General features: G+C 40.5%; 1 protein-coding gene across 9 annotated transcripts in view; it reads right to left on the reverse strand.

The window, feature by feature from the left end:
• LOC103470915 (rho guanine nucleotide exchange factor 9) overlaps positions 1–18269 on the reverse strand; it is a 63450-nt gene that overhangs the window by 20876 nt on the left and 24305 nt on the right. For 4 of the 9 annotated variants that reach the window (XM_008419630.2, XM_008419625.2, XM_008419629.2 and 1 more), the window contains 2 exons: positions 3862–4041; positions 1556–1645 (listed from right to left, as the gene is read on the reverse strand). In XM_008419630.2, coding sequence (XP_008417852.1) covers positions 1556–1645; positions 3862–4041 — 270 coding nt within the window. Of the gene's footprint in view, positions 1–1555; positions 1646–3861; positions 4042–8524; positions 8746–12125; positions 12843–18269 lie in introns of those variants that run through there. The other 5 variants (XM_008419632.2, XM_008419634.2, XM_008419631.2 and 2 more) reach the window with 5 other exon arrangements.

Below are 18269 nucleotides of genomic sequence, written 5' to 3' on the forward strand. Positions count from 1 at the left end.
TCAGTTTTGCATCATTTTCTTACTTAAAGACTCAATGTCAACACATATTCAATGTTCTGGGTGGCTACATAAAATTTTATTCAAAATCTTCTTCTATTCAAGGTCTTTGGAGTAGAAAAAGGTCCACAAGATCACAGACTCTCCACCATACTTAACAGTGAAAGTATGTTGCAATCTTATGTTCGTTCTTTGTTTCGCGCCAAATCCAGCTGGGGTGGTTGTTGTCAAAAAGCTCAATTTTGATCTTACCAAAGCTGAGGTAAGTATAAGGTTTTTATTTGTAATGGTATGACGGAAAAAGGCTATTTTTCTTGAACACCTACCAACCAACCGGTTAGCAGATAGGAAGCATTTAATTAATGTCACTCTTGGCTACAATTTATTATTATTTTTACAATTAAGCTTTGGAGATTCACTAAAACTACTATGACCCTTTGGTTAACTTAAAAAGTAATTAATAACTATATGCATGTTATTTCTAAGATGGAGAGTTTTCCAGATTAAGTAAGTTCATTCAATTTCGAATTCAACATATTATTTTCTTGCAATTTGAGATTATGTTACTGCATTAAAAGAGTTTAACTTTATCAAATACTTTTTACCCAGTTTCACCAATGGCTCCAGTAAGTGTGGAGGACACTGTATGATCAGCATTATCATTATTATTATTGCATTTTAGTATCACAAAATTGCTGTAATTTACATTCATACATTTGCTAAACATGTATCAGTCACTTTTCAGCATGAATGCACACACACGCCCCCCCCCCCCCCCCCCCCCCCCCCCACACACACACACAATATACATATATAAACTATTTCCATTACTTTTAGAGAGTTTCACCAAGTTTGCATCTCAAAAAACGTTAGGGACATACTGCCAATCATACTTCGGTCCTGTCAGATACTTATAATACAGTCTTTATTGAAGCTATGCACACCATGTCCTCACAAAACTCATGCAGCCTCCAAACTTGCACTTCACAGACAGATCCACATGTAAAGCTTATTCCAGTGTTTCACTGAAGGGGCCAAGTGAGCATGGTTTGATTTGCCCAGCAGCCAACACCTGATGACACACAGTTTGCCAAGAGTACATCAAAGAACCGACGTCCAGAATGCCAAACACAAAATGGGAAATGTAGCGCCACAGACAAGCAGAGTGACAGGTGGTTGAGCACTGACGAGAACTGGTAGTGCAGCAGTACGACTGAAAAGTAGTCAGAGTCAATAGTAAAAAAAGTACTGGGGAAAAAAAATTGTCATATTTGATGTAAATGCGTTACAAAATATCATCCTGAAATGACATTCTTTCACATGAATATGTGAGAATTTTACTCTAGGCCAGTAAGAGGGCATTTCACACAGTCTTTACTTTTGACTCATCGGTAGCGCCTCTCCGTTGACCCCGTTGAGGAATGATGTGATAACGCCATGGGTACATTAATGTCTGGTAATGTTAAGGGAATGTTGCGTGGACAGACTGGAGCGGGCGGGTGAGCGGGCAGGCTGGATGGGTTGATGGAAGCTGGGGAAAAAAAAAAAAAAAACGCACCTTTGACGTGGTGTTTTGGAACCGTGGAGTTGCTATGGGGTTGATATAGAAAACCTGTTTTGTTTGGGGCTGAGGAGGGTGGGGTTCCACCTTGGAGAGAGAGAATGACAGAACAGAGAGATACTGTTTGGTTGACAGTCACTCAGCCTGTCTTTCCTGCCCTCTCAGGAGTGAATATGGAAGGGTGGACAGGTGGGAATGGCCATGAGAAGAGTCTGGAGGGGAGATGGTCTACAGTGGAAGGACTCCAGCTGTGGTTCAGCTGCTACCTTACTTACATACTCCAACTTCACTGGGTTAAATATTGCCTACATGAACATCTAAAGATACGTAGTGCTCTGCCTTTCAAAACTATTCGACCACATTGTGAAATTTTGCATCGGACAACCACAAACTTCAACGTGTTTAAATAGAATTTAATATGTTAGATCAACTCAAAGATTCAGCGATCCATCGGGGTTCAAGCTCTATGCTGGAAGAAGAACCGCCAGCCCGTCTCGAGTCTTTCACAGCCTCTTTCTTCTAGACTTGCCCCATATGTAGCTACGTCCATCTTCCCATCAACTCTGAAATGCGTCTCAGAGGAAATACGTGTGTGACCCCAGATAATGTGCTGTACAACTATGCCAAAAGTTTGGGTGTTTTCTTGAGCTGTTTCACCTACTAAGTTGTTCTAAATGTTCTACAGGAACTTTCAACTTTCTTTCAACAGTGGCTTCATTTTTGCCACTCTTCATAAAGACCAGATTTATGGAGTGTACAGCTAATAGCACAATCGTATTATTTAACTTGAGCTGTAGATCTCTGCATCTCCAGAGTTACCCTGCTGCTCTGAATTATGACCCCCTTTCTATCTGAGATGATGGATTGAAACATGTTCTACCTGACCGCTCTGCTGGGATCCAGAGTATTTATTCTGTTTACTAAACAGCTCAGATTTATAAATTACACACAGATGGATTTGATTTATTTATAATGCAACTTCAAGCGGTTGAAAAATATTCCATTTAGGAGAATCGGAGTAAAGAGAACTGAATATAAATACTCGCAATACTTTTTTTTATTTTTCTTATACAAAATGAAAGAGAAAAAATACATTTCTTCTGCTATACCATCTCCACAACTTTGAGCCGGTCTAACACATTTATGTTTATTAAAGTTTGTGGTTGTAAAAGACCAAATTTTGAAAAGTTTTGTAAAAAAAAAAATACTTTGCTTACAATGAATATAGTTTGCTATGAGAAAAAAAACATGTAAAAAAAATTATTTTTTAATCATAAATTATAGCACAAAACATATTCAAATTAAGATTATGTTTTGTGCTAATCTTAATTTGAAAGCAGCACACATTTTTTATTTTATTCTCTATCAAAGTTTTGTTTGTTTCAAAATGGACCACGTCTTTCCTCCATCTGGCTATATGCCCTTCAAATTAGCTAGGAAAGCTTCAAAGCTCAACAAGGAAATGTGTAAACCACAATTATTTTGTCAATTTTAAATTACACACTTCTCAGCCATAACATTATGACCACCTGCTTGACATCATGTTCATCCTCCTTTTGTCACCAAAGCAGCTCTGGCCAATCTAAACATTGACGAAGAACATCTGTGTTGATTATTATCCATGCACCCTGTGGAGAGTTGAGGTGTCTTTTTAGACATGTTTCTTACAAAACACATTTCCTTCATATCTAGCTAATGTAAGCTGCTTGTCCCGGCTTTTTTTGTGGCATACAGATGTGTGTGTCAATATCCATCGGGGCTTCAGAGCATTAAAAAACCTCTATATCATTCCAGGCTGCTTGTTTTCACACCACAGACACATTACTTCATCACAATGTTTGGTTGTAAGGTGTAAGCTGATAATTAAAATCCTAGATAGTTGCAAATAAATAAAAAAAAAAAAAAACAAGTTCAGATGTTGGCACCAGACTAATCTGAAACAGTCAAATAGGGAATCCAAGATGTTAGAATTATCACAGTATTGGCTCCTGGAAAATTAATTTCATTAAGGACAGGAGTTGAAGGTGAAAGCCAAATAAAACGAGAACCTCATTAGCATCTGTGCTTTATTCTTCTTGGATACAAAGATGCTTAGCTAACTGTTCTCTTGTCTCCTGGGCATTGTGTATTCCTAAAATAAACTAATTCAAAATTCTGTGTGCGTTTAAGTGTGTTTGACGTGACCATGCAATTGTGCGTCTGTCCCCTCCGCTCTGTGTGCTGACACGCTCACCGTTTCTGTGAGTATGAACATGTCCGCCGGGTCAAATGTTCACTGGCAGCCACAGCTGCCTCCGACTCACCCGTACAAAGCTGGCGGGGAACCATCCCTCCTCCTCATCGATCTGGCCCCACCACCAGTCCTTGTTGGAAGCGTCCAGCACCTTTATGACGTCGCCGGCCTTAAACGCCAGCTCCCGATCCGCCATGGTCACGTGGTCCCATACCGCCTCAGCGTTGACAACCGAGCCTCCACTTATCAACTAGAGGAGAAAGACAGGGATCTGCTTTGTTTTATTTGGACTATGTAAAAACACTGCTGTGCAGCAACAGAACACGGCTGAACAAAAATCCATCAATAAAATGCACATTTTAAGCGGCACAGAAATCAAACTTAATGCTAATTTTAAACCAGTAATACGCCTCGTTTCGGCCTCAACCTGTGAAGCCTTTTTTGTTGAGATTACTAATTGATGCAGAACTGAATGAGGAATCCAGTGACAATACAGGGATTGCAATGCATATACGACACCACAACAGCAAACAAGGTGCAACAAAAGAAACACACAAAAAGGGCAACGCCATTAATGGAGAAACAACACCGTTCAGAGGCAACAAACCCGCCTCTACATGGGGCTGTAATTGGCTCATTATGACATTGTAATAATTACAGGTGTTAATGTAACGTAACAGCTAAGAAGCAGAACAACATGAAGAGATAACCTTCCATGCTTCTGCCAGGGTCATGTTGTTTTGTCTGCAAAACCGTCTTCAGCAATCACGGACCAGTGGCTCGTCAGTTTCTATGTATTGATTACCAAATCATGAATAAATAATGTGTACATCTTGTCGTAGCATAAATAAACAGCAGCAGCGTACAGCTGTGTGCAGAGCCTGGAGCAGCGCAAGATATAACAAAGTGTTTCACAAAATCATTCATCCTCATTTATTCGCCCCTTGAATTTCTTCATACCTGGTCATGCTACAACCACAAAGTTGAACTGATGTTGACGAGGTTTTGTGCCATAAGACACTCAAAAGGCCACATAATTGTAAAATGGAAGAAAAATTCTGCATAGTTTTAAAATATTTTTACAGATAGTATATAAAGTGGCATCACAATTTGATTGACTTTGGGTACAGTGTATTTTGTGGTAGCTGTGTGTCACACATTGCATTTTGAATATATGCCTAAAGTTTCTTTTATAGCAGGGCTGACAAACTCATTTTCATATTGAAAACCTTAATGTTCTTAAAGGGCTGGTTGGGCCAGATTATATTGACGGAACTAATTAAATTGTTAAAATATCAATAAATAGCTGCTACTCCAGGATTTTATGATTGTTTTAGTGGGTTTTTTTCTGCAACCAAAAATGCATATTTTGTGGTGCCAATATAGAAATTAGGAATTTTTATGATATTTGAGCTAATGTGTGATGTGAAACGTGACTTTAAATTACATACCGTATCAATTATGGACTATAACTTGACCTCAAGTAAGGCTCCTGTCACTTAAACTCAATGTTTTTGACCAATTTTGAGAAAATTTGGACTAAAAATAATTTTTTTAAAATACGGAGATTTGTTGATTTTGTATGAATTTTGCAGATTTGTGAAAAACTGGAAGAACGTGTTGATGTAATTTGGAGTCTAAAGGGCCACAGAAAAAGCTACGGCGGGCCAGATTTGGCCCCCAGGCCTTGAGTTTGACATGTGTTTTATAGTCTCATCTGACCAAAGAGCCCTCTTTCAAATGTTTGCTGGGTGCCCTACAAGGCTTGTGGAAAACTGCAAACTGAACCTTTTTTGACTTTCTCTTGACTATAACTTTCCCCTTGACTAGCAGTCAATGGATTCTCTAACCTTAGCTGTGAGTTTCTGCAGTTTTTCTGCAGGTCAAAGTTTGAAGTATCTTTTACTGAAATCCTGCTAACCTCCTCGGTCATCATGATGCTGCTCGTTCCTTAACATTCCCCAACACACCTCTCATACCTTTACAGAAAACCTGTACTTAACAACAGGTGCCAGAGTAAGTCTAGTCAAGTTTATTAGTTTACCACATTTCACCGTCAAGGCAGTTCAAAGTGCTTCACATGACAAATGGGGCTGGGCACTAATGCACTACTTTCTGTGGGTCGATCTCACAAACTTCCCATAAAATATAATGGTGTGTGGTTACAACAGGGTTCGCCTTAACCAAATATTTTAAATGGTGACGGAAAAATCCATTATTTTGACAGATTACACACAACTGACCAAATGGTCAGTGACCAGAGTATCATCTCTGATCTGGACGCTATATGAGCGCTGATGGAAACGCACTGAAGGGTTTTAGACAAGAGACATTGGAGTGGTTTTTTTGGAGTGGTTCCTTCAGTTCTCCCACTGGAGGAAATGTTTTGGGGCATCAGGTAATGTTCAAACAGTTTTGTTGATCTTCTGACCACTTCCATTGTTGAAATGTTCCCCGATTTCAAAACTCTCACTGCAGAGAAAATGCTAAATGTAATTGATGTCATCGTCAACTGTATTTGATTGATGACATGATGTAGATTATCTGTTCAGCTTGTTGAATATCAATTAAACAGAATGATAATTAAATGCAAGTGCCAATATTGTTTTAAAAATTGATGGGTAAAAATACAGGATTTTTTTTGACACATCTAGTCAAAATGACAGACAACATAAAAGTCTACGTGACCTCTGGGTTGTAATGTGATAAAATATGAGGTACAAATACTTTTGCTGGACATTTAAAAAATATCAGGTAGAGTAAGAGCACTGAACCTAGTAGGGTGATGCACATTCTTTAGGGAACCTGGAGAAGCTAAAGCTTTTTCTTATTAAAGGAAGAATAGGCAGCAGATAATGTTCTGAAGGCAGAACCGGACCTGACATCATCGGTCCACGGCCTCGCCATCCATCACACTGACTAGTCAGCTTTCTTGCTTTGACAACTAGACGTCCATGCATATTTGCACATGCAGAGCCACACTTCTCTCTTTGTATACGCTAACCCTGTTTACGGCCCTGTGAGTCGTTTCTAAAATTGTTCTCCCTGCAGTAGTGTTCATCAGCATTCTCCACTTCGGAGCTAACCATGCATCCATTCCCTGGGGCTGTGGGCAGAGTAGCCAGGACTAACCGAGCCTGACAGGCGATGCTTAAGCTCCAGGTAAGGAGTTATTAAAGGCCCGGAGACGACTATGTCCCATGGATGGGTATGAATTTTGCTATATTAATTTAAGGCACTGTGTTTTGTTTTTTTTAATCAAAGAAGCTCCACTTCCTTTTATGATTTAGTTTCATATCTCTAGTACAAAAAAATTTCCCCATGAGCTCTCAGGCTTCAGACAACCTCCAACCCGTACAGCTGCAGGGGATATAAGCCAATCAGGGCAGAGGAGTGAACACAAGGGGAGGCATCCACGCCTGCAAGGCAAGGAATGGCTGTCGTCATGGTGACAGATGAGGATGCTTCACTTATGCTGACAAAGATGATGGGATGAGGCAAGGACACTTCAGGAAGCGCCAGAATATTTCCAAATGTGGGGAGTGAGCGAGCTGTCACAAACAAAGAGTGAGCGCTGAGCAAGCGTGCAATCATTCTGTTGTGCAGCTTTACACACTCGCAAACCTGCCGCACTTCAGTGCATAGCTCAGTGACGTCTGATGTCAAGCTTCAGGAAAATGCTGACATCGAGCAGGTAGGTGTAGCACCTTCTTTAAAGACACCTTTGGACAGATGTATACAATTGATTAGGAATGGCATGTTGCTCTCAGGAATGATAACCTTAATCAAAATGTAAACTTCTTGCTTTTCTAAGGGGCTCAACAGGCAGTTTGCAGCAACAAGTGGGGGAGGGCAAGCACGGCTCAACTCAACTTTAAGCTGTGGCCACTCTGATACTTTGTCCTGTCGTTGGGACAGTAAAATCAACGTGTCTTAAAAAAAAAGTAGCAACTTTGAAACCAAAACCAAAAGCCTGGTGTACGTTGATACCTACAACAGATCAGATTTGTACTCAAGTCAGTCTTGCCTCCTGCGCTTCCACCACCACTTCATTTTCAACCCCGTTCAGCACAAGCACAATCTCTCCAGTCCCTACCAACCCTAAGTGAGGCAGCATTTACTGCTGAGACCCCCAACCCCATCCCACCTCACTCTCCTTTGCGTCTTCCCTTGATCTTCCAAATGAGTCCTGCACTCTCCAATATATTGCATCCCTTTCCCCCTTCTCATGTCTGAATAAATTAAAAGCCTTACATAATCAGTCTTCCCCAATCCTCTAGAACACCCCCATACCTAGCCCTAGCTTGATCATTTGGCATACGGTAAACACAAAGATAAAGCCATGCTCATTATTGCTTGTTTGTCTATCTGCTCTGGTTGTTACAGAAGCAACATCAAACATCAGTGAGCCAATAATCACTCTTTAAACTGCAAATCTTCTATTTGGGTCAATGCAAATAAATGCAGAGAAATCTGTTCCCACACATAGAAGCATATGACAATGCTTTCTGTTTTTTTGGGGGGGGGGGGGGTTTAAGGCTGGCAAATGTGTTGGAATAAAAAGTTGATTCATTTTCTTGTATCATCTTTGCAGCTCAACAAATCAGCATTCACCGCACTGGCAGATCCACTGCATTCCAACATCACTCTGTCTCCGTCCACAGCACAGCTGCACCAGAACACCTATAGCATCCCCGAGCAGACGCACGCGTGCCTCAATGTCCGAGCCTTACCATGTTGGTGGCGTGCAGCTGTTCAGCGAGTGTATGCATGGAGAAGTCCGGCTCATTCAAATCATCGTAACTGAATCCCTTTCGGAAGCAGTCGAGGCGACAAGCGGTCCTCCTTAGACGTCAAGTAACAAGACGCCGTTATCCTTGAAAGAGGTTTCTCTACCCCGACGCACCGAGTGAGTATCGCAGTCCGTCCTCCCTGTGTCTGCCAGCCCTCTTATGTAATACACTTATACCCCGAGTCTGGGAGCCAATCAAAGATGCTCTCCTCAGAACTGGTGAGAAACACACGCACATCCTCGCACAAAACGCTCATCTCACTCACTCGCTGTCACACCATCTGCACATCCACACTTCTGGCTGCACCGCACACAACCCGGCACGGCTCTATCTAAAGGTACCTGCCCTGGAGGAGTTACACATTCAGCGAGGAACAAGGGAGAGCGCCCAATCAAAACCAGCAGTCAGATGCTACTTGTCATGCTAACATGTGAACACATCTGTAATTAGGAAAGGCATCAGTAGTAACCACGACACCTGCAGTTGATGTTATGATCTTGTGTCTTCTGAATATATATTTTTTTAAACAAGTAAATGTTTTGGGCCTTGTGAGGTCACAGCTAAGAAGGATGTTTATGTGATCTGCCACAGGGATGACAACTCCTGCCCACATGTTCTGGCATGTGATGAAAGTATCTGTGTTCAAGGCGTCACTAGCAAACTTCTCTCTTTATGCATACAGCCTGATGGGCTGATGCTTAGTGGAGAGCAATGGCCTCAAAACTGAAAGTTTCATTTGCTTAAAGATAGTTTTGTATTTGTTGACAAAACATTTAAATAAATTTGCAGTCAAAAGGGCAAGTGTACAAAAAAGTGTTTGTGACTGATATATATATATATATATATGCCTAATCCATCTAATTCTTCTGAAACACAAATGCAGAACTGCTCCCAAAATAGCCTTCTGCACTGATGTTCACATTTGTATGAGGCAAGATGGGAAATCCATTTATATCAATGTGTGTTTCTGTCAATTATGGCCAAAAAAAAGCAAAAAGATGTTTCACATTCTTTAAGACCAGGTTTTTTGCACAATCAAGATCACATAAAAATACCCTCTGCTGAAAACTGGTGGTAATTTTGCCATAGAAGATAGACAATGAAACACTTTGTGAATGTTTTCTGTATTTACTAAGTGAAATGAAACATAATCATACATGTGTTAATTTTGTTTTCATATAACTAAAAGTTAACAAAGTAGATTTTTTTAAACTACATTGAGCAATTTAATAAACTGATTCTTACCTGCTAATATTTTTTTAAATAAAATGAAACACAACGTGATGAATTTGTCATTATTTATTGGTATAAAGTTACAATTTTGAGGAAGACCTTCTTAAGTCAGGAGTTTTCTGTTAGCTAAAATGATTTCATAAGTTCAAGCTATTCTCTTGATCTTTCTAATAATCCTGCAAATGTTGTGTGGGTGTATAAACAGGGGGAAACTGTGACCTTAAGCAAAAAATAGGTGCAAATTTCTCCCATCTGAATTTGATAGCCATTTCTGCATCTGCATAGTGCCCTCTGCTTTGTGAATCTGGTGTATAAATAAAGCAAATGTATGAAATTGACTTAAAAGTTTCCAAACAAAGCTTAGTGTTTCATTTGTTTGATTTCCATGCAGATATTCAAAACATAACCACTTTAAAAACACTGCTATCCTAACCCTCAACTCCAGGCCCATCAGAAGTAACAGCAGCAAACTTTCAGCATCATCTATATGCTTTCTTCTTTGCTTTTGGTGTATTTCAATAAGTGTGCAACATCACCACATAAAGGCTTGACAGAGTTATTGAAAGCTTCCAGGAAATTTTATAGATGAATAATGCTATCTTGAGAAGTGTTTATGGTAACACTTTATTTGAAGGGGTGTGAATAAGACTGACATAACACTGTCATAAACATGACATTACACCTGTCATAAACATAAAGAAGTCTTTATGAATGTTTATGACTGCTGTCATGAAGTGTCTTTCGGTAAATAATGACACTTTTAATGCAAAGTTGCTCTAAAAGTTGCATTGAAAGTCCATTAAAAGTGCCAACTTTGCATTAAATTGTCATTATTTTCAAAATCATGCAAACTTGACACTTTTAATGGACATTTAATGCAACTTTTAGAGCAACTTTGCATTAAAAGTGTCATTATTTATTACCCAATGACACTTCATGACAACAGTCATAAACATTCATAATGTCTCATTCATGTTCATGACAGGTGTTATGTCATGTTTATGACAGTGTCATGTCAGTCTTATGCACACCCCTTCAAATAAAGTGTTACTGTGTTTATTAAGGATGAACGATTGTTAAAAAAAAAAMAAAACAACCTGTGAGTTCATGTGCTATACCTTTCAAGCAAAAAATAATTTACAAGCCTCAAAGAAACTTGAGTTGGTAAGGCACCAAACTGGGCTTTAGCCCAGGGGGACATTACCTCCTAAACACGGACCTGCATACAACACTTGCCACTTAAGCTCAGAGGTAAAAAAGACAACGCACTTTAACTTGAGTGTGAAACAGCACATACAGTAGCTTTTTTTTTTAAAAATTCTCGCCAGTATATCTCTAAAAATAGCTCTGTCATGGATGGCTCTGGGACAGGCTTTTAGCATATCTATTTCTGACATTCATTCAACATTCATGATACCTGCCTCCAATCCTTTTATTACACTACAGCAAGAATAGGATAAATGTGTTTTTCCCCCCTCTCTCTATTAACACAACCTGACAAGCCTTTCTACTCAGAAGACCCTGAGCCTGAGTCAAAAATGTATATATAATTTCACACCTATATTCATCACTATAAAATGAACAGGTTGCACACGGGTGTCAGGTGGAAGCCGTGCAGACTGGACAAATGAGAATATTGGGGGCTATGAAATGGGAGCTGAGTTTAGCTGAATCTAAAATGGGGGAAACCTGGAGTGATGGAGGCCCTCCTTTATTAGGCCCAGCCCTGCCTGCTGTCGGTTACTGTTCAGTTGAGATCACAATGATCCTCCAGAGCAGCCGCCTGGGTCTCTCACTTGCAACGCTATTTGCTACAAATATCACATTAACTTCTGCACAGAGATCACTGAGCAGCTATTAGCTGCCATGTTGTGAATGTGGCTATGGTGGATCATAATAGAAAAGAAGAAGAAGGAGAAGAAGGGGGGGAAAACAAGTCCTGACGCAGCAGTAGTACAGGGTTGGAAAATCTTATTCCATGTTCATCTTTAAGACAACAACACTGCATGACAGATATAAAAAAACACAACATGGGGGAGAGGAGGATCGAAATATTTAGGAGCTGTGTACGAGTGATATGAATTTCCAGTTAAGCACAGAAAAGGTAAGAGCATCACAGACCTGGACCCGCACAACTACAGCCACCACTAGACAACAGCAGCTATCACAAACGGTGAGAGGACACAAGACATAACGAAGGTTTAGGGGAGAAGGAGGAGGGTGGTGGTGGTGGTGGTAGTGGTGGTTTTGGGTGAGGGGAAGAGGGGGGGGCGGGGGGGGACACAGAAATACATTATGTTGTACCAACGTCATTCATTTCAACGCGTAGCCGTGATGGAGCGCCGGGTGTCCCCGCTCTCGACCAACGCGCACCGCTTTTCTCTCCTCTCCAGAGCGTGGTGCGCTGCGAACCGGGCCCCAAGCGCAGATCCATTAACGAGTACCGAGGATGAACATCAACAGCACGTTCACAAGCACCAGAACCGCGATCACCGTAAACACCGCGCAAGTCTGGACATCCAAGGCCATGGCGCAGCGCTGCGGGCCGATGCTGAGAGGGGGGCTCTCTGTTAACGGCTTGTTCCCAGCTCGCTCTCTCTTTCTCTCTCCGAACCCCCCGCCAGGTCTAGACGCGAAGCTTCAAAGCGGCCGAGAAATCCACCATAACCGATGAGGAAGAAATGGAGAGGGGAAGATACAAAAAAAAAAAAAATGTCTTCCTATGCCTCTTCACAATAGCGTTTCACAAAGGCACGGGAAGAGATGCATCATCCTCACCATCATCATCGTCATCAGTCTGCACCGCGATTTCTCCCCGCTAGTCAACACCTGTCGGTGTTTTCGCCTCTTCCCCTGCACTGACCGACAGCCAGGCCAATAGATTCGCAGGGCTAACAAGAGAAAAAGGCTGTGCGCAGGCTGTTCGCAGCTGCCGAGCAGCTTTCCGGTGAGTGGGATCCAAGGAGATGTACCGGGAGCCTGAGAGGCGGTCCTCCAGTGATCAGCGCGCTGCTGCTGGACTACCGGCTTCAGACATCACCTACAGCCGGGGGAGGGGCACAGCCAGCCCCCTTTTCTGACTATATCGACCACTGAGACCACAATCATAACCTCATTCATCTCCCTCCCCACCTAAAAATATCGTGCTGGAAGCTGTGGTGATTTATGGCTTATCATTAGCAGCTCAACACGAAGGGGATTGGACGTAAAAAAAAAAAATAGTTCAATCACCATCTTCTTATCATGCTGCTCTACTGGCGTGATGTCAGCCTTCCTTATTGAAGTTTCTATCAGGTGCAGTGATTGCAGTCACCTGCAATCACTGCACATTGTTTACAATCTGTTTCACAAGCTTCTACACCAAGATGATCAGAGTACTCAACAGTAGAAGTTGTTGTTTTTTTAAAGATTTTTTGGCTCTAGTGGCCTTTATTTGATAGTTAATTGACAGGAAAGTGGGTAATGAGAGAAGGGGAAAGACATGCAGGATAGGTCGCCAAGGCCGGGAATCAAGCCTGTGACAGCTGCGTCGAGGACTAAGGCCTCAATATGTGGGTTGTGCTTAACCCCTGCACCACCACAGCACACACCTCAACAGTAGAAGTTTAAAAAATAATAATAATTGACAATCAACACACACATCTGTTAGTCAATTTTACCTACTGAATGAAAGATTACTTTATAGTTTGGTAACTATAAACTAAAACAACCTTTGTTAAATCCTGTTTCTTGAAGGTCAATATCTGTCTTTTGGGTTAAACTTAAGCTTCAGTGAACTCCCTTATATTTAACTCATTACTTGAAGTTTACATAATTCTTCATAAGAAAGGCCAGAATAGATTGTATGAGGCTTAATAAGAATGGGTTTTTTTTAAATTAATGACACCAAAACCTATGAAATATCTTTATTTTATAGGTTCACCAACAAAAACATTTTTATACATGGAGTTGGGACACAAAACAGCTTTAAAATGCTGAAGTTTTGCATTAAATCAAACAACATTGCACTGTTGAGTGTTGGCATTTTTTTTTATCTGTTACAATCAAACTATGTATATCCAGAAGATTATTATTACATTCTAAAAGATAGTCTTTCAAATGTAGACACATTTTTCACTCAACAACCAAATTACTTCATAACAATGATCTTAACCACAGTACAGCAGCTTTTGGCATGACGAGTAAAGAATGGCGGACCCAAGCAGAGAGCATTTTTAATTAGTGTTAAATATAGGGAAACTTACAGAAGGACATGGGACAAAGACCAGGAAACAGGCACGGTAACGGARGAGACAGTGGGGAACCATACAAACCGGAGAACTTAAATACGCAGACAGAGAGGAAAGAGAGCGGCATATAGGAACCAGAGGGACTAATCAGAGGTAAGTAGAGGCAGGCAGAGGGAAATTGAGAGATGTGAAACAGCTGGGTAGGGAGAAAGAAACAAATCTGAGACACAGGAAAACCATAAAACCCTCAAACTAACATAAACAATAAACACACAAACCAAAGGAAACAAGTTCGGAACACAAGCAATGCAAAAAAGTGAACAGTCCTGCAACAACAAAATTTAAGACCTGTCTTTGCTATATTTAAGGACAAATTACATTTTTTWAAAATGAATTTAAGACATTTTAAGGCCTTAATTTTAGAAGGATTAATTTCAGAATTTTAAAGACTTTTTAAGGACGCACAGTCACCCTGATGACAGCTACTAAAACCATAACATCTGACTTTTTTGTGTTTTCTCCATAGAGTGGACGATGAAAGTTATACAGTTGACACTGAATGAACTAATAAAAGAAAATTAACAAAGTTTCCAAAAAAAACCTTAAAGTAAAAACTAATAGAAAAGAAGAAAATTAAATAACAAGAAAAGAGACTGCTTATAAAGCTAAGAGGTTTCAAAATTATTAATCTGACTTAGCTAACCAGAAGAACAATGTATAGCATCAGGGCTTCTGTCTGCTCTGTGGGGTTTTATGAAACATCAAGTTGTTCACCTTGCCACATAAAATCAGCTTCAAAGTGACCATATACAAAAAAAGGTGCTACATAAAAAAGGCTCTGATTCTGTAATTCTGTTTAGTTTTGATCAAGTTCTGTCACATTACTTTACATTTGGATCTCAGGAAACAGTGAAAAAAATAACTATTCTTAAAGGATTGATTGCGGATTTGTTTTGTATTCTGACAACAAATTTGAGCCAGAGTTGCTTTGTGTGCATTTTTTTTTTTTTTTTGCCGTATTCGAACAATGCATGTGAGCAGAGAGATGATTAGACGAGCAAACAGATGTAAAGGGCGAGCCAGAGAGCAGAACACCAATGTGATGTGTTGATGTCATAAATATGCTAATATGCACGCAGTGTCATCTGGTGACATTTAGAGCACTTTTTCAGCTGACTTTAGCTACATGTCTCATAAAAATGTTATTTTTGTGAACTGAACTTTGACCTAGTTGGTAATAAGTCGGAACTTACACAGAGGATTCAGCTGAATGGAACTTTATGCTTGCAAACGAACAGGTTTCCTTGCTTTGTAAGATTTCCTGGGGATTTACAAATGAGGATTGTTGAAATGAACACAATTCAACTCCGCCGATATATTGCTGCTCAATTTTTATGTCAACTAAATGTGGCACAGTAGCTTTAGATGCCACTGTTCTAATGAAAGACATTCCCTGTTTGTTCTGCATTGTATTTAAAAAAACAGAGTAGAAATTACTACAAAGTATTTCCACCAGTATCTTGGTCCCAGCCTCTTTATTGCTACTGGAAATACCCTAACCAACCTGATGGAGCTTTATTACTGTCAAAGAATAAAACTGCAGCTGTTGTCATTTTCCATTCTAGGCATAGTAAATATTTATCATATTCCTATAAATGGTTAAAACTTTTTCCTAATGCAGTATTATTCATATTTTTGTGATCTTTACTTGTAAAAGGTTCAGTCTACTTGATGATCCTGCTTGCTCTGTTTTTGAAGTTATGCCAACCACACAACAGAGTCTTGCAACAACAGTATTCATAGCCCTTAAACTTTTTAATGCTTGGCATTACATAAGATACATTATAACCACAAAGCGCTTTTAAGAGGACTTAATGTGACAGACTGACACAACCCATGCAAATAAGTCATTGCAATTACATGGAAGGAAAATTATGCATGGTTTTACTTTTATTTTTTCCATCATAAAAAGCCAAGGGACCGACCAGACGGGCCAGGGAAAAGTTGTGTGGAAGATAAAAGCAGGGTTATTTTATAAAGCAATACATGAAAATTTGATGCAGCACGTTTTAGCCCATCACCTGAAACTGAAAGAGTATGACACAACTGCAGCCCTACCAAGACACAGCCAACTATCTGAGATGATAGCCTGCTCAAAGAGGGTATGATAATGATAACTCTGGAGGAGCTTTAGAAGTCAGTCTGCTGACTAAAACCAGGCCTTATGGAAGAAAAAAACCTTTAAAAAATAAACCCTGCGGTGAATTAAACACTATTTAAACCTGCAAATAACATAAAAAGGGTGGAGAAACAACCCTAAACATACAGCTAGAGGTGGTATTAGATCAAAAAATGTGCAACAATGGCCTAGTTAAAGTCCGTACCTTAATCCGACTCTGAAGCCAGACCTGAAAACAGATGTTCACAGATTATATCCATCTATTCTGAGTGAGTGTGAGCAAAGCTGGTCAAGGTATACCGCAAAGCTGACACCGCAGTCAGTGGTGAATTCACAAAGTCAGATGGGGATGTAACTGTAGTCGTTTTAATAAACTAGCTGTGTTACACCGAAACATCCTGTTTGTGATTCCATTTCATAGTTTTGCTTTTGTCGTCAACAAAGTTGTATCACGAAGCACATTTCTTAACTGCGAACAAAGACGATCTGCGCTATAAGGCAGTGAACGTGAGACGCCCTTCACCCAGAGAGACGCCATGACACACACTTTAAAAGAGCAAGCAGCTCTTACACATAGTGACTACTCTCTGAGTCTGCTGCACACTGTAACGCTAACACAACAACAGCACATCTTGTGTTCCGATTAGGCGATCAAAGCGGCAGAAACTTTAACTATTAATGTACTTTTTCCTGTCTTGCCCAACTATTCCAATTACTGCTTTCTCAGTTTGCTCTTTGCACTGCGAGCAATCTACTACCACAGTTGTGGGGTGACTTTCTTGGGCAACAGTGTGGCGGTTTGGAACATACCAAGCATATTGATGACGAATGCTGGCAAGGCAGATTATGCTTTGGGAGTGCTCTGAGAACTTTTAATGGATGTTTTGATCCCCCCCCCTCAACTGCCCAGCCCCAAAAGATGCTGCTGCTGGTGTAAGCCGTAACAGCCTAGAGTCCACGTCGAGTGTGGACAAAGTCTGTTTCCAAGCAACATTTCAGCACTGCCTTTCAAACCTACACGAGGAGAGTGTTTGGTATTCAAAACGTATTCCGCGTGGGGCCCCTTTAAGGCTCGGCAGTTGTGAGTGACAGGATGGAAATGGCCCCAGTTCCCATCTGAAGCTTGTTCTTATCCATTGGCATGCAAATCGTCACTTTGGCCTTTATTTTGCCAGCGATACTTAAAGTGAACATTGTTATACTCATGAGCAGGCTGCAGCGCTTGTCCCGTAGCTCAGGAGCAATCACCGTTGGATTGTAAAAAGAAGTGCTGAAAGGGAATACTGATGCTACAGCTTAATCCTCCACACATCAAAACTAGCCCAGTTAGCCGCTCGACACACAGATGCACAAAGGCAAACCCGTAAGATCCACCTGAGAGCTCTGGTACGGATAAAAAGACCTCAGAAGAAGTTCAAAAGAACAACACCAAAGGAGCGCAGTATATCAGTATTTTTAAAGCCATAAATAATTTCCGAGGCACTTTCTGCACATGCATGCTGATAAAAGCAACGGCTCCTGAAAGGCAGGCTTTCAGTGCACAGAGAGGGGTATGGTGCATCACAGCTGAGATATGACAGTCGTCCTCAAACATGCTCCCACACCCCACCCCACTCATCTGTGGTTGTGTGTGTGTGAGAGACTCAGTGAGCAGATTACATAAGCCTGTCCTACCTCTGTGGGCTCCCTCTCCAATCTCCCTGACATTTAGACAACAAAGGTCACATCTGAAAGTCTAAATCTGTACAGACACCAACGCTAATATACCCATACGTATACAAAGAGACAAAGAGAGTATGTATAAAAGGCCGTAATTTCTCACTGTAGGTAGAAATCTTATATCAAATTAAACTTATTGCTGTTTCATTTGACTTTCTTAATGTGAGGCAGAAAGATCACGTCACAAGATTTATTTGTATTCGCAGCTTTTCAAAATCCGGTCCGGTCTGCAGCCACAATTTTCGCTGAACTTATTGAGATATGTGATAGATAAACACAGGTCATTACATAATTGTGAAGAGAAATGAAAATGTGTTGTTTTTAT

The sequence above is a fragment of the Poecilia reticulata genome, linkage group LG10, assembly GCF_000633615.1.
Source record: "Poecilia reticulata strain Guanapo linkage group LG10, Guppy_female_1.0+MT, whole genome shotgun sequence".
NCBI classification, from domain to species: domain Eukaryota; kingdom Metazoa; phylum Chordata; class Actinopteri; order Cyprinodontiformes; family Poeciliidae; genus Poecilia; species Poecilia reticulata.